This window comes from Myotis nattereri (assembly GCF_964212035.1).
Source record: "Myotis nattereri genome assembly, chromosome: 3".
NCBI classification, from domain to species: Eukaryota; Metazoa; Chordata; class Mammalia; order Chiroptera; family Vespertilionidae; genus Myotis; species Myotis nattereri.
The window spans coordinates 38933443-38961158 of NC_138077.1; the positions used below are offsets into that span (position 1 = coordinate 38933443).

At 44.9% G+C, this 27716-nt stretch overlaps 1 protein-coding gene across 1 annotated transcript in view; it reads left to right on the top strand.

The window, feature by feature from the left end:
• The window catches only part of USP13 (ubiquitin specific peptidase 13), a 108184-nt gene that overhangs the window by 63747 nt on the left and 16721 nt on the right, over positions 1 to 27716 (top strand). The window contains exons 11-18 of the mRNA XM_081086945.1: positions 8821 to 8946; positions 9984 to 10137; positions 12545 to 12719; positions 19377 to 19465; positions 22210 to 22332; positions 23602 to 23628; positions 25303 to 25446; positions 27428 to 27594. Of these exons, the coding sequence (XP_080943071.1) occupies positions 8821 to 8946; positions 9984 to 10137; positions 12545 to 12719; positions 19377 to 19465; positions 22210 to 22332; positions 23602 to 23628; positions 25303 to 25446; positions 27428 to 27594 (1005 nt within the window). The remainder of the gene's footprint in view (positions 1 to 8820; positions 8947 to 9983; positions 10138 to 12544; positions 12720 to 19376; positions 19466 to 22209; positions 22333 to 23601; positions 23629 to 25302; positions 25447 to 27427; positions 27595 to 27716) is intronic.

The window sequence follows — 27716 nt, forward strand, 5'->3', positions numbered from 1 at the left end:
GCCAACGCTCTATCCACTGAGCCAAACCAGCCAGGGCAACTATGTAGTCACTCTTAATTGATAGAGTAATTGAAAGATTTCCACGTACCTGTAGGATGAGCCACTGATGCCTCTCTGGGATCCCTGTTACACACGCCAGAGGGCGCCACTCGCACCCTGGTCTGTTACTGCCCTTGGAGTCCTGAAGTGCGCAATGCATGCGGCTGTATCTGCGGCCCTGGCTCCGCGGTGCAGATGTCCTGGATGGAATGCATGCCCCACTTCCCAGCACCTGCTCTGCCCTCAGAGTGCCCTGTTTTGACTGAGTGGGCAGGTCCTTCCAATTCTGCTTCTCAAGTGTTTGACCTTACATCCGTCATCCTAACTAATGCCTGCAGACTGAAGTAAGAATGGAAAGTGAAGCAACTCTTTTTTTTTTGTAATGAAGCCAGTTAGTTGGGGGAATGGAGCCAATGGAAGGGAGATTATGCAGGGGACATGTGAACATACAGAGGCAGTGTTTGGGGGTGGGGAGCAGGAAGTAGGTCATGAGGAGGGTTGAGAGGGGTGGAGACATTCGGAATGGCTAGGCCAGGAGATCAGAGTGCTGTGGGGCAGGAAGACAAGCTCTCCAGTTGCACTGTCATCCGGCCTTGCAAGATAATGAGTCCCTTCTCCGCCTGAGATGGGAAGACCCGCATCTGGAATGCAGCGGAGGAGATGGTTTGGGTGTAGGGCCGGGGTAGCAGGTATCCATGCTGCCACCTCTCAGCCCTTGTGCAACTTTGAAGAGGTGATGGTGAAAAACTTGGTTCAGAATTTTGTTTTGATCACATGTATCCTGGGTTTCACCCAGGCAGTCTCCTGGGCCACGCCTGGGGCAGGGTCCGCCCTCCGTGGTGGAGGAGGAGACTTGATTGGGTCTTGGGAGCCTGGCTTCCTCTGCTGGCCTGCGGGGGGCCGAGGGACCATGGCGCGTCACGGGAGCTTCCAGGCTCAACCACCAAGTGCAGAATTAAGTAAAATTTGTTTTTTTTTTTTTTTTTTTTTTTTTGTTAATCCTCACTCGAGGATATTTTTTTCATTGATTTTTTTTGTTTTATTTTATTTTTAAATATATTTTTATTGATTTCAGAGAGGAGGAGAGAGGGAGAGAGAGAATCATTGATTGGATACCTCCTGCACGCCCCCTACTGGGGATCGAGCCTACAACCTGGGCATGTGCCCTGACCGGAAGCAATCTGTGACCTTATGGTTCATAGGTCGATGCTCAACCACGAGCCCCACCGGCTGGGCTTCATTGATTTTTAGAGAGAGTGGAAGGGATGGGGGGATGGAGGGATGGGGAGAGAGAGAAACATGGATGTGAGAGAGACACATCCGATTGGTTTTCCTCCCACACACGCCTGGACTGGGGCGGGGATTGAACCTGCAACCCAGGTACATGCCCGTGACCAGGAATTGAATCTGAGACCCTTCGGGGTGCGGGTCAACGCTGTATCCACTGAGCCACACCAGCCAGGGCTAACATTTGTTTTTGTTAATATCACAGAGTCCTTTTGCATTAGGAAAAAAAGTAGTTCTTATGTGAGTAAGGCACGCTATTGACTCAGTCGATGAACAATGACTGGTTGGGGCCCTTGCCCAATCCCTGCCATTGGATTTGGTGACTATTGTGCAGTGGGTCTGTGATCTCCAGGGGTCCGAGGATGGCAGGTGGGAACCCCTGCTCTGTCCAGGTCAAGGGGTGGAACCTGGCAGCTTTGGGGCCATTTACGTCCTGCAGATGTGTTTTGCTGGCCCTCACATATGTATCTGAACTTCCAGCTTTTCTCGCACCCTCAGGACCCCTGGCAATTCCAGTTCTGAAGGCAGTTGGCTGGAGCGGAGTAGCCGCCCTCCTTTTGTGCAGTCCCCAGCTGCTCCAGGCCTTCTGTGACCCTCTCCTGGCGGATGGGCTGGGTGTGTGGGTGTATAAATGGTTTGCAAAAGCCCTTCCCTACTTGGAGGTGCCCTGGTCAATAGGGCCCCTTTAACATTCCAAATGAGCTTGAATCGACCACCAGATGATTTTCTTTGAGGTCCTGAAAGTGTTACTTTTAAGCTTAAACAGGCAGTGGAGGGATTTACTTTCTGGGGCATCGGGATTTTCACTGCAGTTGTTTTCAGAGAAATCAAATTGTGAGAATCTGTCTTCTCTCAGGGATCAGGAGCCCTTTGGTCTTGTCCCAGGCCCCTGTGTTTGTGACTTGTAGATGAGCCTGAAATGCCCCAAGAGAGGAAAGAAGAGGTGCTGAAGCAGAGAAGAGGACAGATTACCAGAGGAATGTGTGCTGGAGGGGAGAGAGCGGGGAGGGGTCAGAGCCATGTGGCGGGAATGCATTTTCACAGGGCCACCACCACCACCAGTGCTGCGAATACTAACGTCGTAGGTGCTAATGAAAGGCCAGGCTCTTCCTGTACATGCACTGCGGCTCAGAAACCTTTCTTAAAGTTACCAAGCCAGTGAGTGGGGGGGCTGGGCTTTCCACCCAGCAGTCCAGCCCCTGAGTCTGTGCGTGTGACCCCTGCACTAGCCTGCGTGCCTAACAGCTGTTCCAGTCCTTGTGTCAGCCACTCATGCCTCTGTGTGTAGCTGGTGGTGGGTAGATGACAAAGGGGATGCTTAATGTTTGCAGAATCACCAGGTAGCCCAGTCACTTGGATTTCCCACCTCTGCTTACATCTTGGGGTTATTTCTAGAATCTGTACTTTCTGGTATTAAGCTGGTCTGCTGCAGGCCAAGGTGAAATCCAGTTTTTATATGTGCATGCTTAGTACACTTTTTCATCTGTACAAAGGTTTGCAGTGTTTGTTTTGGGCACTGCCATTTTTACTTACATTTATGAGTTCATTTTAAAAATTAACTTGTGTCTGTGTTAGATAACACCTCCTATCAAAAGATACCTTTTCTTCTTCAAAAAGGTTTTTGTGCATTCTAAGACAGCGCTTTCACACATTTCAGTGCTGAATGCTCTAATTTGTTTCTCCTTCGGAAGATAACATGTTTTAGACAATTCTGTGTTCTGAACAAACTGCGCTTCTGAAGGGGCAGCTCATTGGATGTCCCACCTAAATAATCCTTGACACATAGTTGCTGGCCTCAGTTTTTCATAAACATGAGATAACCGTGTTCTCCTTGGAGGTGACGTAATTTTAGCCACAAACTCAGACCTTTGTTTTTTACTAACCTCCATTTTCCAGGGTTGGGCAAATGTAACATTTTTAACTCACCATCTGAAATATGAAACACAGCTAGGGGAATGCCCTCTGTTCCTTTAGCCTAGGACAGTGGTCGGCAAACTGCGGCTCGGCAAACCGGGGCTCGCGAGCCACATGCGGCTCTTTGGCCCCTTGAGTGTGGCTCTTCCACAAAATACCGGCTCTTCCGCAAAATACTGACTTCTGCGCATGGGCCATGAAGTTTCAATCGCACTGGACGTGCGCGCCCGCACGTGGTATTTTGTGGAAGAGCCACACTGAAGGGGCCAAAGAGCCGCATGTGGCTCGCGAGCCGCGGTTTGCTGACCACGGGCCTGGGAGATTTGGGAGTTGGATCTGGGTTGGGAACTACTGGTCCAGGGTTTAAGTGTAAAAGTTTGAATCGACAGGTGGCATGCACGCGTGTACTGGGGACAGGCTGAGATGGGCCTATTTTTGTTTCATTCCTGTGGCCTTACAGCGCAGATATCTGAGCAGGCGTTGCTCTGAAGTGATACAGAGCCTCAGTTGTGCTGCCTGCGTGTTGAGTAAAGCCTTAGGCTCGGGGATATGCGTGGGCAGCGTCCAGCTGCCTTCGTGTGCAGTGTTCATCAGGAAGTCCTGCGTAAGCATTGGGGAAACATTCTGAACACCATCGTCCTCGCTGTAATTTTAGCTCACCTGTTTCCCAGTTGCTGATGGAGAAAGTAATACAGTCCCCTACCAGTACAACAGGTGCCTTAGGTGGTTGCTGTGTTGGAGGGCACCTGGGGCTCCCTCTCACACAGCTGGTTGTCAGGACTAACCTTTCCTTTAGGCGTCCGAGGCCGGCTCACAGTGAGGGTGTGCGCAGGTCTGACTCCTGGTCAGTTCCCGTCTCTCCCTCTCACCTTGTGCAGTGATAGGTCCACCGGGGGACACTCGGGTGATGTCACCAACCCACTGCCAACCAGGAAACCTTTTTTTTTAAACTTAGGTATTTGGTTCTTGTTTTGGCTTTTAGTTTCTCGTAAGAAAGAAACCTCCTTGTCTAGAGCCTGACCTTGAAAAAAAGTTTATTTGAATTTGCAAAAATACACAGAAGTAGAGAGTGAAGATAATAAATCACTGTTCTTCCAGTCTGGTTTCATCAACCCCCCTAAACTTAGCTCTTTCCTCCCCTTTTTCCTCTCCTTTCCCCGAAGTATTTTAACACAAAATCCAAGCATCCTCCCTTTCACCTGTAAATATTCAGTATGCATCTATAACTAGAATACTTTCTTTTTTTTTAAACATACATATCAGGTTAAAATTTTAACATGTTAGAAGCATATCTAGATTTCCCCCTGCAATATCAAAGACGTCTCCTTTAAGTCCCCCCTTCTCTTCCTGCATGCTACTGATTTGTTGAAGGAGCTGGATCGCTTGCCAGGGTTCCTCTAAGGAACGCTTCCTTGAGCTATTGTTTAGCTTGTGTTTCTTATAAGCTGGAAGTTTAATTAGATTCAGGCTCAACTTATTTACTGACTTTCTAATACACAAGCTCTGAAGTGAACACAGTAATAGTGGAGGCTCTGGGGGCCTGTGAGATCTCCCTTCTGAAATCAGAGATATCGCAGGTGTGGGGTGTGGTGCAGCGGGACAGGGCTGGCGAATCATCAAGGCAGTCAGTGTGGAGTAGCGGAGTTTGAGCTAAAATGCTCAAACCCAGCCGTGAGAGCCAGGAGCTGGTCTGCAGTGTGACATGGAGAGGGAGAGGTACCATTTCTCTGGCTAGGAAGCTTTTTCAAATAGCTCCTCAGTGATTCTCAGTCCTCAGGCTATCCACTTGCCCATTGAACAGAGGATTAAGAAAGGTCAGTCGAGGGAAAAGAAATGAAATGGGCGCAGAAAGAGAAGAGTCGTGGGAGGGGAATGAATGAGGCTGGACCTCAGTTCATGCTGAGTGTCTGGGGTTTCCCGGACTTCTCACCAGGGTCTCTGTCGAAAGGTCTCCTCCCAGCCGTATGACCCTCCGGTGGTACCGAGCAGCAGGCAGCCTTTCAGAATTCACTGACTTGTTGAACTTTCTAAAGCAGCTGCTTTCGGGGGGACTGGCGGCCACATGAGGCATGAAGCACAGCCTGTGAGAGGTGACACCGTCAGGAGCAGGCCGTGAGTGCACGCTCATGGGGGCACCCACACAGGAACGCACACTGCGAAAGCTTCATTCACAGTGGAGCTTCCACCCTGCTGGGGGTGGGGTTAATGGCTGGGATGTTGGCCCCAGCAGTGCGTGGGCTTGAAGAGGGATTACCCAGAGTCAGATACATATTGCGCTGTTGTTTCCATTGGTAAGATGGACTCTGGGTCATCAGAGATGAGAACTAGTCACTTGTATGCAGGAAGTGGTATTAGGACGAGAGAGAGAGAGAGAGAGAGAGAGAGAGAGAGAGAGAGAGAGAGATATGGAGAGACTGACTTTTCTAGCTCTGATCCTGGGCCAGTTACTTAACACCTCTTTGCCTCAGTTTCCTCACCTGTCAAGTGGAAAAAAATAATACTAATATTAATCACCTTATGAAGTTGGGTGAATGAAGCAAGATACACATACAAAGTGCTCAGCACTATGCCCGGACCTGGTAAATATTCATCCAAGTACAGTGGGGCCTTGACTTACGAGTGTCCCGACTAACGAGTTTTTCGAGATATGAGCCATCTCTCCGCTGATTTTTTGCTTTGAGTTGCGAGCTAAAATTCGGGTTACGAGCCAGCTTCAGATATCCCACCGCTAGTTGGCGCAGCGAACGTCACAGTGAACGCCACAACATCAGCCCAGCATCACGTGTCATTGTAATGGTGAAAATTGATTTGACATACGAATAATTTGAGTTACGAGCTCCGTCACAGAACGAATTAAACTCGTAAGTCAAGGCCCCACTGTACCTAAAACAGTGTCTGACATTTCATAGCACTCGGTAAATTTCTATTGAATGAATGAATGCTAGCCATTATGCATAAAGATAAGGATTATTTCTGCATGCTTGTGTTGGCTGATACTATGGAGATCTACATCAGCCTAGTGAGTGAGGAAAGTTACAACTGCCATAGTTTTTAGGAGGTGCATATACAGGTAGTAAAACTAATTATCAGGTATAAATTGGTCTTCACATATCACTGGAGGCACATCAAAGCCATCTGTGTGAGCTGGTCATTTAAGTACAGGTTCCAGGTCCTCAGAATTCTCCGATTTCTGCTGTTCAAGGTCCCTGCAGTTTTCTTTCCCATTTATTATAGATCTGTGTGTTGTCTGTCAGCCCTTGGAGTGCAGAATCCCCAGTAGTGCTCTGCAGGAAATAGGTGCTCAGTAAATACTGGACGACTAGAGCAGGTACAGTTTTGCAAGACAGGAAACCCACTTGAGTTTTATTAGAAACATTGCTTAGAACATGCACGTTGGAGATATTTTATATGCAGAGCCCACTCCTTGGCCGGTGGCTATGGGAGTTCTTCCATCACCTGTTGCATCTGACTGTGTGATTGCGTACACCCATCATGGCCTCCACACCCCAGGCATTGACTGGAGGTCCAGGAGATCTCAAAGAAGTGTGGACACGGCCTCTGCCTGTCAGATTGCAGTCAGATGGGCCAGAGCAGGCTGAAAGTGGAAGGAAATGGGGGGCTTTGTGCCCTGTGCCCTGTGCCCCGTGATGGCCCGCGTGACAAGTTCTCTGGACTTCAGCGGAGGAGAACGTCGCTTGGAAGCTGAGCATGTGGTAGTTTTGAGAAGTGGATAGACAACAGCCACACATTTGCAGAAAGCTCATGTCCCTGAGCTTTGTGTCCCTGAGACCTACTATGTGCTACAGCTACCAGGTTTGCTACAGAGAGCCTGGACCTGCATCAGAACTGGGAGTTCATCCTGGTTCTGCCCTTTGTTAGCTGGTTAATAGTCTGGTTGTAAGACCACTTGCATGGAAAGGCCTCCCTGGCACGTCTCTGCCAGTTTCAGTTTCCCTAGCTATAAAATGGGATAACAGTTGTACCTCCTTCGTAGGGTTATTGTACTGCATGAGGTGACATGTAGCCCCATTATTGGATGGGCTGAACTTGGAGGGGACTCAGGAAATGGTGTTTTCATGAGCCCACCTCTGTCCTCAAGGCAAAGTGGACTGTCCCCACTTTGCCTCTTCAGAGCAGCTCAGGCAGATCACCTGGATTTCCCATGATTTCCTGCACATCACCAGCATTACACAGTCTAGTTCGCATCAAAGTCAGTTTAAAGCTTCTCCCCTGCCTCCACCCTCCCACTCAGGAGTCTCAGAAACCAGCGTGCAGCAGGGTCAGCATTGGCACCTTCTGGCATTTTTTTAAAATTGTTTAAAGTATTACATATGTCTCCTTTCTCCCCCAATTGTCCCCCCCCCCCCGCCATTCCTGCCCCCCAGGACAAGCCCCCACTGCCTCAGTGTCCATGTCCATGTCCATTGGTTATGCTAATATGCATGCATACAAGTCTTTTGGTTGATCTCGTACCACCCCCCCTGCCCCCCAACCCCTGCCTCAGACGGTCTGATCAGTGTTTCTTAGTCTCCAGATCTATTTTTGTTCATCAGTTTATGTTGTTTGTTCTATCCCACATATGAGCGAGATCATGTATGTGGCCCCCTGGCATTTTTGTCCTTGCTCCACCTCTGTGCTTCCTGCCTCCTCCTCTGGCCCCTCAGCGCCAGGACCGAGGGCTGGGGAGATGAGCAGAAAGGCAGGGCCTCTCGCTGAGCTGTGCTCTTGGCTCCCTCTGGCTCCCTGTGACTCCTGTCATGGCCGCCCTTTGTGTGGGGCACATTAGTCGTTCTTTAGAGATGCCTCCAACTGCCCCCTCGGGGCCTCCATGAGGACCTTTCCTGATGCCCTGTCCAGCTGACCCTGTAACCCCCACCGCCTCCTGCTCCGTGGCTCCTTGGCCAGCTGGCCTCTCATCATCCTACTCAGTGTCCTTTCTGGAGGAGCCTGGCTGCCTTCTGCGCTGTCCTTTCAGCCCCTGGGGAAGTTCACACATCCTTGTCCTGCCAAGTTGTCCCGCCCCTCCCTCTCCCACTCTGCCAGGTCCGTCTGCTTCCCTAGGTGAGGGGCACGCTCCTGGCAACTCCCTGCACTCTGCTCCAGAAACAGCCCCGGGCAGCCCTGCAGAGGGCGCAGTGCCATTTCCTTCCCTGGCAGGCGCCCCAGTCTCTACCAGGGGTTCTCTCATATCCCCTCATGGGGAGCGAAGAAGATGCCGCAGCGCTTTCCTCCCTAACGCATCCCTCGCCTGCTCTGCAGTGGGCTGGAACGACAGTGTGGCCACCAGTCCTGTGAGGGCCCAGTGCCTCCTCTTTTACTCGTAGAAAGGGGGATATTCATCATGGCTTCAGTTTGCCCTCAGCAGGAAGGGCCCCGTCCTGTTCTCCTATCAGGTCCGGAGCGCAGGGCCAGGTGGGTACCAAACATCCCGTGCCCGGGGCCTGCTCATGGAGCTTCTGTGGGCTTCCGTTTTCTCACCTGCAAATGAGGGTTTATGCTCATCCCCACTCTGCCAGCCACTTAGTGCTGTTACTGTGTGTACAAGGATTGTGAGCTGCTTTTATTTTTTATGTATTGTAGCCTCAGCAGAATGGGATCTCTCCACGCATGTTTAAGGCCTTTGTAAGCAAGAGTCATCCGGAATTCTCCTCCAACAGACAGCAGGATGCCCAGGAGTTCTTCCTGCACCTGGTGAATCTGGTAGAGGTGAGTAAGCCACCTTCAGAAATGCTCAGCAGGGCGGTAAGACGTGTGCCCGCTCCCCTCCCTAAATCTCTCACTGCCCAGGCTCCACCAGCCACTGGATGGAGAGCTCCTCCTGTCCTGTTTCCTAGGCGCTGGTGGATCTCCTGTTCTCCTTTTAATTGGTACGTGTTGTAGGCGTGTTTATCAGTTATTTCACTCACCATTCTTTCTCCTTCCTTGGTGACGAAGCTTCTTGAGAATCCTGTGTGGTAGTTGCTGTCCTCCTGCCACCACTCAGAGATGGCCAAACTTTGCTCACAGCAGAGCTGAGTCACGTTAAATGCTGCGATTTTCAAAAGCTGCTAAGAATTCATGATTAAAGGTCCCCCCTCCCCCCGTTAAAAACAGCTCCCCCCCCCCCATTACAAATATGTTCTTTATGGAAAATACAGGAAGGCACAAAGGAGAAAATCAAAATAAAAAATCACCTGTAATACCAGCCCTACCAAGAGCCAGTGTTAACATTTGAGTGTCTGACCCACAGGCATTTTCCAGGTGCATTTAGAATCGTGCTGTTGCTAAGCAACGGTTTCCACTTAACCTGCTGTGAACGCTTTGCCATCTCATTCGTATTTGAATTTAGCGTGATTTCTTTTTTATTTGTATGTAATTTACAGGAATGTGTGTTATAATGATACACATGGCCTTGGTTTACCCAGGGCGGTCCTTTAGCTTTGCCCCTTTCTCTTTAGTTTGGCTCCCTCATGCCCTTTCTTCTTACTCCATCCAGGTCAGTCCCTCTCCCGTGACTTTTAATTGGTGCTTAATATTAATTCACAGGAGGAGTCATACTTTATTAAGCCAGCCCCCCATTTGGGGACTTTTGATAAACACCAGTGTTTTGCTTTTAAGGCACTCTGGTGAAATGGCACGTCCCAGAGGGACTGTTTCCTAACATCGTTTGATGTTTACATCAGAGCTATATTTGATTTTATGCTAATTTTTATTTATGGCTTAATATTCACAAATCCACTAACCTGGTGTAATCTAACCTTCAGAGGAACCGCATTGGCTCAGAAAATCCAAGTGACGTTTTCCGGTTTTTGGTGGAAGAACGCATTCAGTGCTGTCAGACCCGAAAAGTCCGCTACACGGAGAGGGTGGATTACCTGATGCAGTTACCTGTGGCCATGGAGGCAGCAACCAACAAAGGTAATGGCTCCAGAGGGGGAAATCAGCAGTGGGCTTCTTCCGGTGCGAGAAGCCTGGAAGCAGAGGTCATACGAATTAGTCGCCTCGCAGTTCTGCTGGGCGGAAACCCGGCTCAGTTGGTCTGGTTTGCATGTCTCTTTCCATCTTTTCCTCGGTCGCCACGTAATTGCCTTTCAGAGAATCAAATGCGTCACAGATTTTTGTGGAGGGCTATGGATGGGACTTATTTCAGTGCCTATAAATTTGACCAACTGTTTGGCTTGGAGTCAGCTTCATTCTGGGGAAGGTATTTGTAAGTACACATGTGGAAAAGTCTTTAACGGTTTGATCACTCATAAGCTGTGCTATGAAGTCTGAGGGAAATGATCAGAGTTGCATTTTTTTAAAAAAATCTTTATTGTTGAAAGTATTACACATGCCCTCTCCCCCCCCCCCATTGACCCCCTCCAGCCCGCCTCCGTCCCCCGCCCCAGGCCTTCACCACCCTGTTGTCTGTGTCCATGGGTTATGCACATATGCCTACAAGGCCTTTGGTTGATTACCTCCCCGCCTCCTCTCCCTCCGAGATTCCACACTCTAGAACTGCATTTTTTGATGTGAGACATTCAAGCAGCAGCCTCTTGATATAGTCTCTTGATATAATCCAGCTTTGGCATCCAAGTTTTCTGGGACCTGTTATAGATGATGAAGTGTTACAGGCGCCAGGCCCATTGGAGGGGCCTCCAGGCTTTGGAGGCAGGAAGAAGGCGGAGATATTGGGGTCTGAGGGGCAGGTTCCTTCAGGCTGTCTAATCTGGTTCTCCCCAAGCAGAATAGACACATGATATTACATAGAATTAACTTATTAGAAGCAGAAAAAGGCAAAGTATGTGCTAGGTTGCCTCTTTTCTATGAATGGGTCATTTCTGTGAAGTCCAACAGCTTCATGCGTACTCCTTTTTTTTTTCTCTTTTTGTGGGGTGTGGTGGTGGTGGTCACTTAATTGTGCTAATTGGAAAGTGATGATTCTGGCGTTTCAAGGCAAAATGGCTTCCATTTTCTATAAGCTCCTGCAGCTTGACCCGTTTTTACAGTTTTATCCTTTATAAGGCTAGAAATGAGGGTGAGGGCATGCGGTTTGTTTCCTTTTTAGAACTAGGCTTCGTTGCTTTCTCTTGCCGACCTCGGGGATACTGACTCACATGTTCTGCTCAGTTCTGTGATCCTGTCTGACTCGCTGTTTATAATTTGTGAGTGGTAATTATTTTGTTCAAAAAGGAGACTGATCATTTAGCCTCTGGACGTTGAGAATATCCAACGCCAACATCCTAGATATAAGTACATTGTAAACTGATGTTGGACTGGGAGATGAATTTTAAAATCATAGTCAGGCCCGGGTGCAGGGGCTCAGTGGTTGAGCGTCAACCTTTGAACCAGGAGGTTACAGTTTGATTCCCGGTCAGGGCACATGCCCAGGTTTCGGGCTCAATCCCCCATCGTGCAGGAGGCAGCCGATCAATGATTCTCTCTCATCATTGATGCTTCTATCTCTCGTTCCCTCTCACTTCCTCTCTGGAAAAAAAAAATCAGTCAGATGTGTTTAAGAAAATACCTAAGTACATACTAGTATGTATGCCTAAAAATAGAATCAGGAATGATTTTTTTTTTTTTAACACAAAAGGAAGTCCCAGAAAGGCCCATTCAAAATCTACATAACATTTTGACTTGCAGGTGTTTTCCAAGAGCTGATCTGCTGACCTTGGGATGTTCACAGTGTGCTCACTTCTTTTTTCCTTGGTGTTTAACCACTCAGCAGGGATAGTGTAGAAAGGCTTTCTGGGTTGGTTATTCTACTGTCTGAGGTATTGAGTAACCTGACCCGGGAGTTGTCTTGGCAATGTCAATACCACAGGCTGTGCGCTGTGGGTAACTGTGGTCCTTATGGCTCCTTTTGCTCCTTGGCCACACCCTCTATGACCTCCAATCATTGAGAAGGGCCTGGGAAGAGGTGAGCCCTCAGGTTCTTCTCAGTGTGAAATTCTCTGTGTGAAGACTTTTGATGGGAGTTGGCGTTTGGGTAAACCAGCCTTGACTTCTTGACAAATGCCAGACCAGGTTCGAGCATCACTTACATCGCACACATGGTCTAAACCTCTCATCTAGGCCAGAGTTCACAGTTCCCTCCTGTCAGTCTCAAAGGGGAACAGGCAAAAAAATATGAATGGCTTGATGCAGCCTGTCAGCGCTACTATAAAGACACCCCAAGAACAAGCGTTCTGCATGCTTTTCCCATCTGTGAAGGGCAGTAAGTAAGCAACCCTGCCCCAGTCCAGTAGCCTTCCCCTAAGGTTGTCCAAAAGGGGTGTTTTCCATTTTGAGAAGATAAGAGCGATTGCAAAGACCTTAATTTTCTTGCTCTTTTTCTCAGATGAACTGATCGCCTATGAGTTAACGAGAAGGGAAGCAGAAGCAAACAGAAGACCCCTTCCTGAGTTGGTTCGTGCCAAGATACCATTTAGTGCCTGCCTCCAGGCCTTTTCTGAACCAGAAAACGTGGATGATTTCTGGAGCAGTGCCCTACAGGCAAAGTCTGCGGGCGTGAAGTAAGTGTGTGTGTGTGTGTGTGTGTGTGTGTGTGTGTATGCATGCGTGCACATGTGTGTGCTTATTTGGTGGTGGTGGATAGGGAAACGGCCTTGAGAGATGGGAACAGGGGTAAGGGAGAGGTCGTGGGGTATCGTATGAGTCTGCGCATGCTTGCTTATGTGTGGTGAGACAGGATTATGAGTCACACAACCTTGGATGTTATACACCTCACTTGTGTGTGAGACCTGTGCAATAAAGCAGGCATATACTCTATATATTATGTGCTAGGGAGGGAATGCTTTCTTTTTTGAAAAGCAAGGTTGTGGTTTATCCTTTATTAAGAATTTGCTTTTTTTTTTTTTTTTTTTTGCCAAGAGTGTGTGGCCAAGAACCTTCTCCCCCATGACAAGAGTGATATGAATGAAATTGCAAAAATACGTATGACTGTCTCTAATTTTAAACTCCACTGTTATAGATTTTAATCCATAATTAGATATTTGGCTTAAACTTGGTTGACTGTCTTCCTACCTGGAGGCCAGGGGTCTCAGGGCCCCTCGAAGTGGCCATCGAGGCTCCTGAGTGTGTTCAGATGAGCTGCTCGGGACTTAGGCGGGAGGTGTTCTAGGTCCACATTGTCAGCCTCGTCAGCTACATAAACATTTCTTTCTTTAGTTGACACCTTAGTTAATTTTATACAGTGAAGTCCTTGCTGACACACGTTATGTAATTGGAAAAAGAGTAGGTATAGAGGCAAAAATGAGAGGAAATCTGAAAGTCTGACTCTGGAGTTCCCCTACTTTTAGATTTTTTTTGGCCATTTTTATTCTAGGCTATGTTTGAGCTCTAGTTGATGGAACGGGGAGTGGAATATGGTAGAGCTACTGCTGGCTGTTTTTAGCTCAACCTCAAGTAGCAGTCAAACCTAAGTCACTTATTCTCTGTGACAACCATCTCTCAGGATTTCTGACCTCATATATCAAAAATGGAAAAACAGAAAGAATTTATTTCAAAAGCTAAAAAAGGCCATATTTAAAAAAAAAATAATTAAAAAAGTGTTCTTCATATCCAAATGAGAATTAGTAATAGTTCATTCAGTTATCAATTATCCATTGCAGCATAAGTTTTCATCCTAGGATTGCTCAGTTTTGGGGTGTGTGTGTGTGTGTGTGTGTGTGTGTGTGTGTGTATGTATGTATGTATGTGCCTGTCTTGCAGATAACAGTTGGTATGTCAAACATTGGTATTCACTGCATTGCAACTTGGAGACAGCTTTGTGCAGTTAGGTATCTATACATGATAGTAGTGGTAGAAACAATTTCTTTAGTTATTTCCCCCCAGCTTTACTGACATATAATTGACATATTATATTGTGTAAGTTTAAGGTGTACAACATGTTGACTTGATTTTTTTCTTCTTTTTACTTTAAGTATTGACAAAAGGCTGAAGATTCCTCAAATAATTATCCTTTTCTCTTGGCGCTTTAATTCTGACTCTGTGTGGGAGGTGGAAGTGATCCAGGCAGGGCCCGGCAGCCTAGGAAGCCCTCAGCTCAGGTGTGAGCTGCAGAGTGTTCTTCAGAAAAGTGGATTCGAGTCTTAGAAGCACAGGGTGTGACGTCCTCCCTGGGCCTGCAGGAAGGAGACTCTGAACACTCGGAAAAGGCCCACCTTTAAAATGGGCGTGGAAGGCATTAGCTTTCCACAGATACGGAGCCTCTGACCCCTGGGTTAGTGGTCACTTCCCAGCTAATATTCTATTCCAGGACAAAGTCACCGCCTACTGTCCTTCTCCCACCTGCAATGGAGGAACAATGCTTGCAGACCTGATTTTCTCTTCACATGCTACTAAGACTTAGTTGTAGGCCAAGCATGTCAAACTCGTGGGCTGCGGGCCACATGCCTCTTTTATTTGGCCCTTATTAGCCTTTGAATTTGACATGCTTGTTGTAGGCAGTGCTAACATTACTATCTAGAACCCCTGAGGAGGGTTTCTGCTTGCTCTAGTCCTATCTAATAACAGTAGATATTAAACGTGTTTTTCCTTTTTCTCCATCTCTTACATATACACATGCTCTTATAAACATGAAAACAATACTGGATGTATTACAATTATTAATAATTGAAAAATTGGTCTTTGTGGAGAAGGAGAAAACAGTGCTATAGGGTAATAAAGCAGCTATCTTTTTTATTGCACATTAATCATTCCAGGTCATGTGTTAAGCTATTCCCATCAGTTATATATAGTCTTTTTAGTACTATTGTGAGGTAGGTACCATTATTCTCATTTTACAGGTGAAGAAATAAAAGTAAAAGTAATTGGCCAGTAAGTGGCAGACTGGGGACTCATTCAGGTTGATTGAGGTCAAAGTTTAAACTCTTAATTTTCCCAGGTTATCCTATATAATAAAAGTCTAATATGCTAAGTGTCTGGTCATCCGGTGACCAGTCAACTGTTCAAACAATCAAAGCGTAATATGCTAATGATATGCTAAGGCACTCAACCACTCACTATGACGTGTACTGACCAGGGGGCAGATGCTCCAGTGGGTAAGTTAACTTGCTGCTGGGGTCCAGCCGATCGGGACTGAGCAAGATGGTCTGGACATGCCCTGGAGCCCTCCTGCAGTCCCTCCCTGGCCTGATCGTGCACCGGTGGGGTCCCTTGGCCTGGCCTGCACCCTCTTGCAATCTGGGACCCCTTGGGGGATGTTGGAGAGCCAGTTTCAGCCTGATCCTGCAGGCCACTCCCCTTAGGAGGGTGCCACACGCAGGGCTCATGGCTGGTGAGCGCTGCTGTGGCAGTGTGAGCCTCTCCCAATTGGGACTGATTGGGTAGGAGCCTGCAGCAGGTGCAATGGGGTTGGGATGAGCAGGAACGGCAGGTAGGAGCTTCAGGCAGCATTGGACTGTGGGTTTCAGCCCGACCCCCGCAGGCCACCCAGAGGGGCCCCACCCATGCATGAATTCGTGCACTGGGCCTCTCGTATAATCTAGTGCCCCGTCTCCCTCATCATGCTTATTTATACATAGAGCCTTATGATCTTTAATTTGCCTCACTTATTCCTTATTCTGCCTTATCATGTTTCAAATATTAGTTTTGGGGAAACCAGTTCAGTGGATTCCTAAAAGATCTTTTTATTTTTTCCAGCAACATAGGCTATATCTCAGACACTATTATTATGTCAGTTTGGGGCCTTGAACTTTTCTTGTGTTAGACTCAGGGTCTGAAAGGCCAGGAAGAGGCAAATGACATCCGAAGGATCTTGGTAGATCGTGGGTCAGTATGGACCAGATATAGACCTTTCCCTTAAATGGTCCTGAACAGACAGTGTTGGGAAGAATATTAGTGTTTGAAATTTCATTCACTCAGCAAATACTGTCACTCACCCAGTGTGTGCTAGGAAATCAGTTGAATAAGACCTAGCCCTCAAGCAGCTCACAGATTAAGGGTCCATAGGGAGAGTTTTTGCTTGAAATTTATCATTTATGAAGAGACAGGCACGCTGTGGGGCTGCAGGACACAAACTTTAGGTGGACAGGTGGCAGTGAATCCCCAGTGTTGAACCCACTGGTCTGTGACTTTGGCCAAGTGACCTCACTCACCTCCTTAAACCCGTTTCCTTGTCTGTGAACTGGGGATAATAATAATGCTTTCCTTACAGGGTCAGGGGAGGGTTAAGGTGAGATGAGCCACGTAAAGTGCTTTGCACAGTGCCTGGCCCAGAGTAAATGTGTGCTGTAATCATCGTTACAGTTATTTTTATCTTTCCCTTTTATTTTTGCCTTAGATTATACAATATGAGAGTGGTTGAATAATTATATTTTTACCATATTTAACAGAAAGGTTTGAATTGTTTTTGCTTTCTTTTTTTCAGTTGTCAGGTTTTTAATATAGTAGACAATCTTAATTTTGGGGAGAGGGGGCAGCTTTTATTTTCTTAACAAGGTTTACACAATATTTTCAGCTTAATTGTAATTAATGAACAATTTATATATATTTTAATATTTTTTTGTGATTTCAGAGATGAAGGGAGAGAGAGAGAGAGACAGAGAGATAGAAAAATCAATGATTAGAGAGAATTATTGATCAGCTGCCTCCTACATGCCCCTCACTGGGGATCGAGCCTGCAATCCGGGCATGTGCCCAGACTGGGAATTAAACTGTGACCTTCTGGTTCATAGATCGACGCTCAACCACTGAGCCATGCCGGCTGTCAATAATTGATATATTTTAAATAATGATAATAGGTTGTCAATAGACAACACAGTAGCGAGGTCAGACACTGTTCTAAGCATTTTATATGTCTTAGCTCATTTTATTTCCATATATATTTAACCATTACTACACAAAGATGAATAAAAAATACCCAACATGGCAAATATAATGTGGACATCGTCTAACTGCTTTCTAGTACTCTTAGATGGGTAGTTACTCATAAGAATGTTAAATTATGCTCTGCTCCCCTAACCCTGTCCCCCTGCCCATGGTAATACTTACCAACTGATACTTCACCCAGACACGGACCACAGAGCAACTACAAGAGCCCGGGGACTCCTCAACCACATTTCGGAAATCGTTGATTTATTGGTGACTTTTGCTTGATTTCACTGTTATATACTTTTCAGATTGGAAGCTAATGTGGTAAGAGAAAGAGGCCTGAGAAGTTACATTTTTACATTAGTTGAACATATCAGATGGAGTTTCTTGGTTTTTGGTGCAATTGAGGACTTGGCTGTAATTAAGTAAGAATGGTGTTTATTACTGCCTCTCAGCAATAGGAAAACTTAATTAGAGATAATATGTAATTTCTGGAGCGTGAGCCAGGGTCATAATAGAGCCATTCCTTAGGATGGTTAAGCTCCAGTGTTTTTGGAAGAACTCCCTTATGTTATTGCCTGGTCCCCTCTGCCACAACTGTGATGGAGAATTTGAGATGAAGAGAAGTTGCATTTCGCCTCAGGCAAAATGCAGGTCAGTGACACATTCATTGAGTCATGTCCAAGGCCTCATGGAGTCTAGTTCTTTCATGACAAAATGATCATATTAATTCGTTAGGTATTGATAGTAGTACATTCTAGCGTGTCAAGCGGTTTCACATAATTTTATGAACATTGCACGGTCCTAGCCGGTAGATATTATTAATAAATCCACTTTGTAGATGTGAAAAATGGAGCCTCAGGGAGGGTGTGTGATTTGCTCCGATTTGGAGTGAATTAAGTAGCACATCCAGGACCCACCACAGTTCAACTCTCTTTGGACAGTGCTTTGTCTCTGTACTGCGACTTCTCTTCTGCACTAGGGGGCAGCAGTGATTTGCATTTGTTTTCTGAATTCTGGGAGAATACAGTCCAGGTAGAAGGCACTGACTTAGATTTGGAGAGTGGAGTTTCCAGACAGGCTCTTCTAGAATTTTTTATGTTAGCTATGGTACCTTGTCTATAGCTAATTTTATTTTTTACATATAGCTACCACATTCACATTGACACTGAAATAGAAATGATTGTTATAACTAAGATGATAAATATTGAGAGAATGAGCTGGAACCAGGGTATGAATTAGGTGTGCACACTGAATAGTCTGTGCATAAAGTTGCCAAACTCAATTCCAGGCAATTCAGCCTTTCTTACCCATAATATATATACCTCTAGGATCCGTGTGACCTTGGATTTAGGTGCAGTAGTATGTTAATGAGGCCCTGGCATTTCCACCAGTCAACCTCAACAAAAGCTCCAAAGACCGCCGCCCCCCCCCCCCATGCCAACTTTGTGCTGTAAGATAGCGATTCTCGGAGGGAGCAGAGGCGGGAGTGTGTCAGGATTGCTTGGGCAGCTTTTACAAACCCCATATACAAACACATAATACAAAAGGTAAAGGAGTTAAAAAGTACAATTTGGTAGTTACAAAACAGTCACGGGGGTGTAAAATAAAGCACAGGGAATATAATCATTAATATTGTAATAACTCTGTATGGTGCCAGGTGGGTGCTTGAAGTATTAGGGGGAACACTTTGTAAAATATATGATTGTTTTACCCAGGGGTCCTCAAACTACGGCCCGCGGGCCAAATGCAAATACAAATATTGTATTTGTTCCCATTTTGTTTTTTTACTTCAAAATAAGATATGTGCAGTGTGCATAGGAATTTGTTCATAGTTTTTTTTTTTTAAACTATAGTCCGGCCCTCCAACGGTCTATAGGTGGAGACCTGTGAACTGTCCCTCTGTTTAAAAAGTTTGAGGACCCCTGGTCTAACCACTTTGCTGTACACCTGAAACTAATACAAAATAATACGGAGTGTAAAAAACCCCCCACATAATGCATTCATGCCCTCACAGACCTACAAATGTATATATTAAGTTTCATCACGGGTTTTAGAGAAAACTGGTTGGAAAGCACTTTTCAGAAATAGAAAATGCCCCAGCAAAGTAAAAGTAAGAATTCGGCAATGGGTCCAAAGTCATTCTCAAAGGACAGCATACTCCCCCGTTCATAAAAAGGCCAGGAGGAATGAGCAGGAGTGGCTGAGCGTGCGCGCTGACGGCTGTCTGCTGTTCCTGCACTTGGCCCAGGCGCGGACTGCAGGGGTGCCTCAGACAACGGTGATGCTTCATGAACTGTGCTCACAATTCTGACTGCCTGTTTCACTGATATAATCAATCCCCTTGTGTTTCCCAGAACATCTCGCTTTGCCTCATTCCCTGAATACTTGGTAGTGCAGATAAAGAAGTTCACTTTTGGTCTTGACTGGGTTCCCAAAAAATTCGGTAGGTATCTTGTGCATGCTTTTGCTTACAACATCAAATTAACCATTTAAAAAACATGGCACGTGAAAGAGCCATGAGTGGTTGGCTGCCGGAAAGTTCTATTTCATTATTTTTCCATTATTTCCACTTTTCTCTTTTGAATCAGAGTATATGATAAGCACCGATGGTAAAATTGGCATCCCTCAAATAATGGTGTCTGGCATGAGGAGTGAAAACAGGACCCCCACATAATCAATAAATAGTGCTTCCCAAAGGTTGTGGTGCATACAGATTACCTGGGGATCTTGGTAAATGCAGATGCTGATTCAGCCAAGTCTGGAGTGGGGCTTGGGATTTGTAATTTCTTCTTTTTTAAAATATATATTTTATTGATTTCAGAGAGGAAGGGAGAGGGAGAGAGAGATAGAAACATCAATGATGAGAGAGAATCATTGATCAGCTGCCTCCTGCATGCCCCCCACTGGGGACCGAGCCCACAACCTAAGCATGTGCCTTGAACAGAATCAAACCTGCCAGGGAAATTTCTTCTTGTTTAAATCATTAAATACTATGTTTTATTTTTTACTTGTATTTGTTTATTACTGTTTTTTATTGAAATTATTTTTTTTAAATATATTTTTTATTGATTTTTTACAGAGAGGAAGGGAGAGAGATAGAGAGTTAGAAACATCGATGAGAGAGAAACATCGATCAGCTGCCTCCTGCTCATCTCCCACTGGGGATGTGCCCGCAACCCAGGTACATGCCCTTGACTGGAATCGAACCTGGGACCTTTCAGTCCACAGGCGGACGCTCTATCCACCGAACCAAACTGGTTTCGGCTTTTATTGAAATTATTGGGGTGACATTGGTTAATGAAATTATACAGGTTTCAGGGGTAAAATTCTATAATACATCATCTGTATCATGCATTGTGTGTTCACCACGCGAAGTCAAGCCCCCTTCGTGGCATAGAAGGAGGTCCAGTTTTATCCTCTTTGGTTTTTCAAGCCAGTACCTCAGACTGTTTGCCAGTGTTTTAAACTTTGTATGTTTTGAGCACTTAAAAAAACAACTACTCAGGCTTTACACTGGTTGATTAAGCACTCATCTGCTCGTCTGAAGGGAATGGGTAAAAAGAATGGAAAATCACCTGGAGTGATTTCCCAGAACCCTCCAGCCCTACCAGTTTACACAGCACCTGTTTGATGTTATGCCGGGCTGTGACTGATTCTCTGGCAGATTTTTACTCCTCGTGTGGAATGATTTTGTGGGCAGAGCGGAGGGCAGAGGGCAGGATGCTCATCACTTAGCTTTTCCTCCGTGGATCTGAGAAGTACCTGGGATAAAAACTGACTTCTAAAGGCTTTGAACTGTTTTGGACACAGTGTTCTTATTTTTCTTTGTCCTTGGAATTCCTAGAAAGGAACAAAAATCCAGATAAGATTTCATAGACTTGCTCAATTTAAAGGAGTTCCAAAGCTTTCTTTTAATGAACCTGAATTTTTCTGTTGAGGAACAATTGTATTGATTTTGTAGGTCAGACATTATGTTTGTTTTGCTGTCCTCTAAGATCAAAAACTTTTTTAAAACTAAGCTTTTTCTTGGGGTGGTTGTTTTAAGTAGGATTGATATACCTGGCATCATAATGGGTTTGGGGGATACTATGTTCAGATTCTGTTTGCTAGCCCCAGACACACACCCTACAACATTTGAACCCATTTATTATTATATCTGAATATCTGCAATACTAAATCTCAACAGGATATTAGATTGATAAATTTTGTATGTTAGTCAACATAAGAACTACTGAACTGAGAAGCTAAAAAATGTACCCAGGATCTGAGATTCAACTAATTTCTTTAAAACTTCATTCTTTATTTATTACCTTAGTTAAATCACATTACTCATCATGATCTGAGAAAAGGCACAAACAAGGGGTTACAAACTCACATGCCTAATGAGGGCAGGGCGATAACGTACATTAAAGAAATGGATGGGTGTAAGAGACATGTAGCTAGCTATCTTGGTCTTTCTTCAGTATTCCACTTTGGATAAAGACATTTATCCAAAAATGGATTAGAAATACATTTTTCTATTATAAGAATCAAAATAGCACAAATATGAGGCTCAGGGTCATGGGGTTAACAGGAAGTGGCGAGGTCTGTGACAGGCTGTCACAGAGGGCACCCATATGAGAAGGTGCTACAGTTTTGTTTTCAAAATAAGCTGGAAATCTGGATTTATACATTAAAATCTTGGGTTTAAGAGTTGGAATTTTTTTGCTGAAAAAAAGTTCAAAAACATCACACAGAAAACTTCTGGGCTACAAATGGTCTATGGGCTGACAGTGTGTGACTCCTGGCTTATTCCATTTGTTCTTGTTCAGTGTGAAATACGGGCACCCTCTGCACTTTCCACTGGTTCACCACTAAAATCTAATCAGTCGTGATGAGTCTTCTGGCCCAGTGATTGCTCCAGGGAATGGCAAAGCTTCCCTTAGCTCTGCCTAGACCCGTGGTCGGAAAACCACGGCTCGCGAGCCACATGCGGCTCTTTGGCCCCTTCAGTGTGGCCACAAAGTTTTAATCGCACTGTACGTGCGCGCCCACACGTGGTATTTTGTGGAAGAGCCACACTCAAGGGGCTGCAGTTTGCCGACCACTGGCCTAGACACATGCATGTAGAGTCCAGTGGTGCTGATTTTAGGAGGTGATTGTGAGATTTTGGAGAATCCAGTGTATGTAATCGCTCTCCTTTTGCAGATGTTTCTATTGATATGCCAGACTTACTTGATATCAGCCATCTCCGAGCCAGGGGGTTACAGCCAGGAGAGGAGGAACTTCCAGACATCAGCCCCCCCATCGTCATTCCTGATGACTCAAAAGGTATCATCTTCAGGAGGACATTCTCTACCCCTCCCGCTACCCTAGTCTGCTGGAATAGTCACTTTTCTCCCACCACTCTGCTGTCCCTTGGCTGTCTGCCTCTGATGTAACCCACCATAGACAGAAGCGAGGCCTGGATGTAACCGTAAATTTAAAATTGACATGGGAAGAGGCACAGACCCATCACAAGTAGTTGAAAGGAACCTGTGGCAGCAGAGAGCAGCCAATCTCCAGAAAATTTTTAGATTATGTTGCCTGTGGCTTTGCCTTCTCTCCACTTCCCCAAATGGACGTGTAGGGGAGAAAGTGGGTGTTTTCAGTAGGATCCTACTCTAGGGGAACGGTGTCATTCTCGGAATACCTTTGGACAACCGGAAGGGGAAATTCAACTGTGTGTGTTGGTTTTAAACATTTTGCCCACATCTTACCTTCCCAGCTTCATCACTGCTTCATAGCTACAGAATGGTTTGAGTTTCTCTTTCACTCTGTGAATGATAAATCATTCATTGTTCATAATGCTTCACTTTGGAAGGGAAAAGGATATGCAAAAAATAGTTGCCTCACCTTCGTGGTTCCAAGGACAGTGTTGAAAAATCTTGGTTCCATGATTAGCTCATTTATTCTGATGAAACCAGTTTTGTTCTGGCTTTGTTTGCTCACCTGTTTACTGTTCACCTTCTTAAAGAGTTAATTAAGTGGAATAACTCATAGTGATAGAGCACTCTAGGCCGCTCTACCAAAGGCCTTTCATCACATGAGCAGTGAATGTTATTAGTGACCGAATTTGAGTGCACAAGGAGGGTAAGGTGAATCCAAGAGGAGCAAGACAGGATTCCAGATAGGCATCTTGTCCCATAGTTCTCTAATGTGAATCAAATGTGAAAGCACAGAATGTAGAGAGACCTGTACATGGGACATTCTGGGTTATGGGTACAGGTGGTTCTTGAAAGAAATTAAAGAAAGAAGAGATCAGTATGAATATCATAGAAGGATAAGATGGCTTATAAGCACGACTCCAGCTTTCTCTGAGGCTCTTAATGGAATCATCGGCTTGTAATTACATAGAGCTTTTAGAAATACAGGGAGAGAACTGATTTAGTTCATTACGATGATAATCAGAGCATCATGTTTTATCTGCTATAAATGCCTGAAACCTGGTATTTCCCCTCCTTACTGTAATGACTTTATGTTGGTCAGGTGGGGTGGTCTTTCTCTAAAACACCTTGCCATGGTTTGGTCTCATTTCATTCCCTCTTCTTTAATTTCCAGATCGCCTGATGAACCAACTGATAGACCGTATGTATCTTTTGAAAAATTTCCCAGTGTCCTACAATGGTTATTGTCCTGATACATTTATCTGTGGGGGTTGAGTAGAAGGGCATTGCTCTGTACGTGTGTATATGTAGCTTTTCCTCAGTGGAAATGATTCTTTGTCTGCAAGTTGAGGTGGCAAATGTAAACCAGTGACAATGGTGGTTAAGTGTCCCTGTAGCTCACAAAAGTGACAATTAGCATGAGAGCGAACCAGCCCTGGGTTGGAAAGTTGGGCTCTGCCATTCATGACTGTGTGACCTAGAATCATTTACTTAACTTCTCTGAGCCTGTTTCCTCATGAATGAATGGGGGCTAATGATGCCATTTCTTTCTTCTCTGGCTGCATGAGGAGGTCTCTTCTTGCAATGATAGCACAGTAGCCAGTCACTTTTTTGCTCCTGATGCTGGACACATAACGAAGACACATGTCTGGCAGGATATGGTAGTATTAATACTCTCAAGGCTGTTAGTGTCATTGGATTGTGTGTTAATTTTATAGCCTTTTATTTCCTTTAATTCTATGGGAGCTGATATTCTTGGTTTTCTAAAAAAAAAAATTAAAAATACGCTATTTATACTAAATATTTAGATAATAATTAGGAGAAAGAGGGAGTGTTTGGCACTAAATACACTGAATATTTTTGTCTACAAAGCCTTTCTGGAAACAAACTATTGTTAACATTTGTGCTCTCCATTTCCCAGAATTGAGTACTTCCTTTGATTGCTGATATACCTAAAGGCCTGCTATAGCCTCTAGTGAGATTTAAGGAACAGCCCTTTTGACTTGTAGATAATGCGTTTCTCTTCCAATTTCAGTCCTAGGAGAGGCTGCTGTAGAGGTCTTGAGCATGATCTGAGGGGCTGACATGGTTCTGGGAATACACTAAATCTCCCCATACAAAATTAGAGAGTTGGTTTTCAGTGCTTGGATTGACCAGGTGATTATCATGATTCCTATTGAGGGCAAAACTTTAGGTCAGCGGTTCTCAACCTGTGGGTCGCGACCCTTTTGGCGGTTGAACGACTCTTTCACAGGGGTCGCCTAAGACCATCCTGCATATCAGATATTTACATTACGATTCATAACAGTAGCAACATTACAATTATGAAGTAGCAATGAAAATAAGTTTATGGTTGGGTCATAACATGAGGAACTATATTTAAAGGGCCAGAAGGTTGAGAACCACTGCTTTAGGTCAACTCAATTCAAATACAGTGGGGCCTTGACTTTCCTTCCGTGATGGAGGTCGTAACTCAAATTACTCGTATGTCAAATCTTAAAGTGAACGAGTGAGACATGTGATGCTGGGCTGATGTTGTGGAGTTCACTGTGACGTTCGCTGCACCAGCTAGCGGTGGGGTATCTGAACCTGGCTCATAACCCGAATTTTAGCTCGCAACTCAAAGCAAAAAATCGGCCGAGAGACGGCTCGTATCTCGAAAAACTCGTTAGTCGGGATACTCGTATGTCAAGGCCCCACTGTAGCTTAATATTTGGATGGCTTCAAACGAAACAAACAAACCAATTAAACCACCATTTGTACACCTAACAAATAGCACTTTCTTTGGATAGCAGGTGGATAAAGGGGTGAAGAGACGCTAAGGCAGGAAGGTAGTTTACCTTTTCACACCAGAATGTCCTGCTGTGCTCTGTAGCCTCAGACATCGATGAGTCATCGGTGATGCAGCTGGCCGAGATGGGCTTCCCTCTAGAAGCATGTCGGAAGGCTGTGTACTTTACTGGAAATATGGGAGCCGAGGTGGCCTTCAACTGGATCATTGTTCACATGGAGGAGCCAGGTAGGTGGTCGGAAATGGAATGGCTTTAGAGTCTGATGCAGAACTCAGTGATGCTAACTAAGGCTTGGTCCTTCCAAACCCTCCAGATCTGTCCCCCAAATGACTTTTTAGCTCACAGTCTGCTGCAGTGTGTGTGTGTGTGTGTGTGTGCGTGTGTGTGCGTGTGTGTGTGTGTGTGTGTGTGCGCGCGCTTCCTTTGCCTGTGGAGTAAAGTCACAGTGTTTGTGTTTCCTCTTATTTTTAAGTAATAGCTTGGTTGAGATATAATTCAGACCACTGGAAAGATATGGGATATACTTCTACCGAGGAGAGGATGAAGACTTAAAATAGACAAATGTGCGTGAAGACATGGAGCCTGTTTAGCTTTTACATTTATCTACTTTATTAAGATAATCCACTCATTTAAAGTGTACACTTCAGTGGTTTTTAATAAACTTACAACTGTCACCATTACCTAACTTTAGAATATTTTGTCCCCTGCAAAGAAATCCTGTACACTTTAGCAGTCACTTTCTATTCCCCTGCTCTTCCTAGCCCTTGGCAACCACTAGTCAATTTTCTAGATTTGCCTATTTTGGACATTTCATACAAATGGAAGCATACAATATGAGATTTCTTTGTGTATAGATTCCCTCACTTAGCGTAATGCTTTTAAGATTCATTTATGTTGTAGCATATATCAGTATTTCATTTCTTCTTATGAATGAATAATATTTTACTGTATGGACACACTACATTTTACTTATCCTTTTACTAGCGGCCTGATGCATGAAATTTGTGCAAGAGTAGGTCTTCCTTCCCCTAGCTGCCATCACCAGCTTCCCTCTGGCACCCGGGACCCAGGCTTCCCTCACAGCCCCAGCTTCGTCTGGAAGGTTGTCCAGAAGGACGTCCAGTCTAATTAGCATATTATGCTTTTATTATTATAGATCAGTTGATGGCCACTTGGGTTGTTTTCACTTTTTGGCTACTGTGAATAATGTGGATATACCTATTTTGTGTGGGCATGTTTTCATTTCTCGAGTGGGGTTGCTGTGTCATATGGTGACTCTATGTTTAACTTTTTGAGGAACTGCAAAATTGTTTTCAACAGTGGCTGCACCATTTTATATCCCACCAGCAATGTATGAAGGTTTCAATTTCTCCATATCTTCACCAACCTTGTTATTACTGTTTTTATTGTAGCCATTCCAGTGGATGTGAAGTGGTGTCTCATTGTAGTTTTGATTTGCATTTTCCTAACGACTAATGATGTAGAGCATCTTTTCATATTATTGGTCATTTATATATCTTTGGAGAAATGTCTATTCATATCCTTTGCCCATTGTTAATGAGGTTATTTGTCTTTTTATTGTTGAGTTCTGAGAGTTCTTTTTGTATTCTGAATACAAGTACCTTAGATACATGATTTGGAAATATTTTCTCCCATTCTGTGGGTTGTCTTCTCACTCTCTTGATGGTATCTTTGTAAAGAAAAGTTTTTAAGTTTGATGAGGTGTAAGTTGCCTATTTTTTTTATTTTGTTACTTGTGCTTTTGGTGTTGTTTCTAAGAAACCATTGCCTACCTCAGTGTCACAAAGATTTACTCATATGTTTTCTTCTACGAGTTTTGTAGTTTTAGCTCTTACATTTAGGTCAATGATCCATTTTGAGTTAATTTCTGTATATGGCGTGAGGTAGAGTTCTGCCTTCATTCTTTTGCATGTGAATATGAAATTCTCTGAGCAGCATTTGTTGAGAAGATTGTCCTAACCCAATTCAATGGTCTTGGTAGCCTTGTTGGGAATCATTTGACCATGGATTTGTGGGCTTATTTCTGGACTTTCGATTCTGTTCAGTTGATCTATATGTTTATCTTTATGCCAGTACTGACTATCTTGATTATTGTAACTTTACATGTATTCTTCCTTCTTGGCTTTGAAGTTTTGCTTATTTTAAGATAAAAAAAGAAAAAGTTCTGAGCATGATTATTTTTCCCAGATTTTGCCGAACCATTGACCATGCCTGGTTATGGAGGAGCAGCCTCTGCTGGAGCCTCTGTTTTTGGTGCTACTGGGTTGGATAACCAGCCTCCGGAGGAGACTGTATCTATCATCACCTCCATGGGATTCCATCGAAATCAGGCTATTCAGGCGCTACGAGCAACGGTAAGTGCAAGAGACTGTGCGTTGGATTCTCTTCTCTGGTTGGAGTGGTTTGTATTTCGTCAGTAGCAATTGAGACTTTCCAATATTCTGTGACCTTTTGGGGTCATGTTTGCCTTACTCTA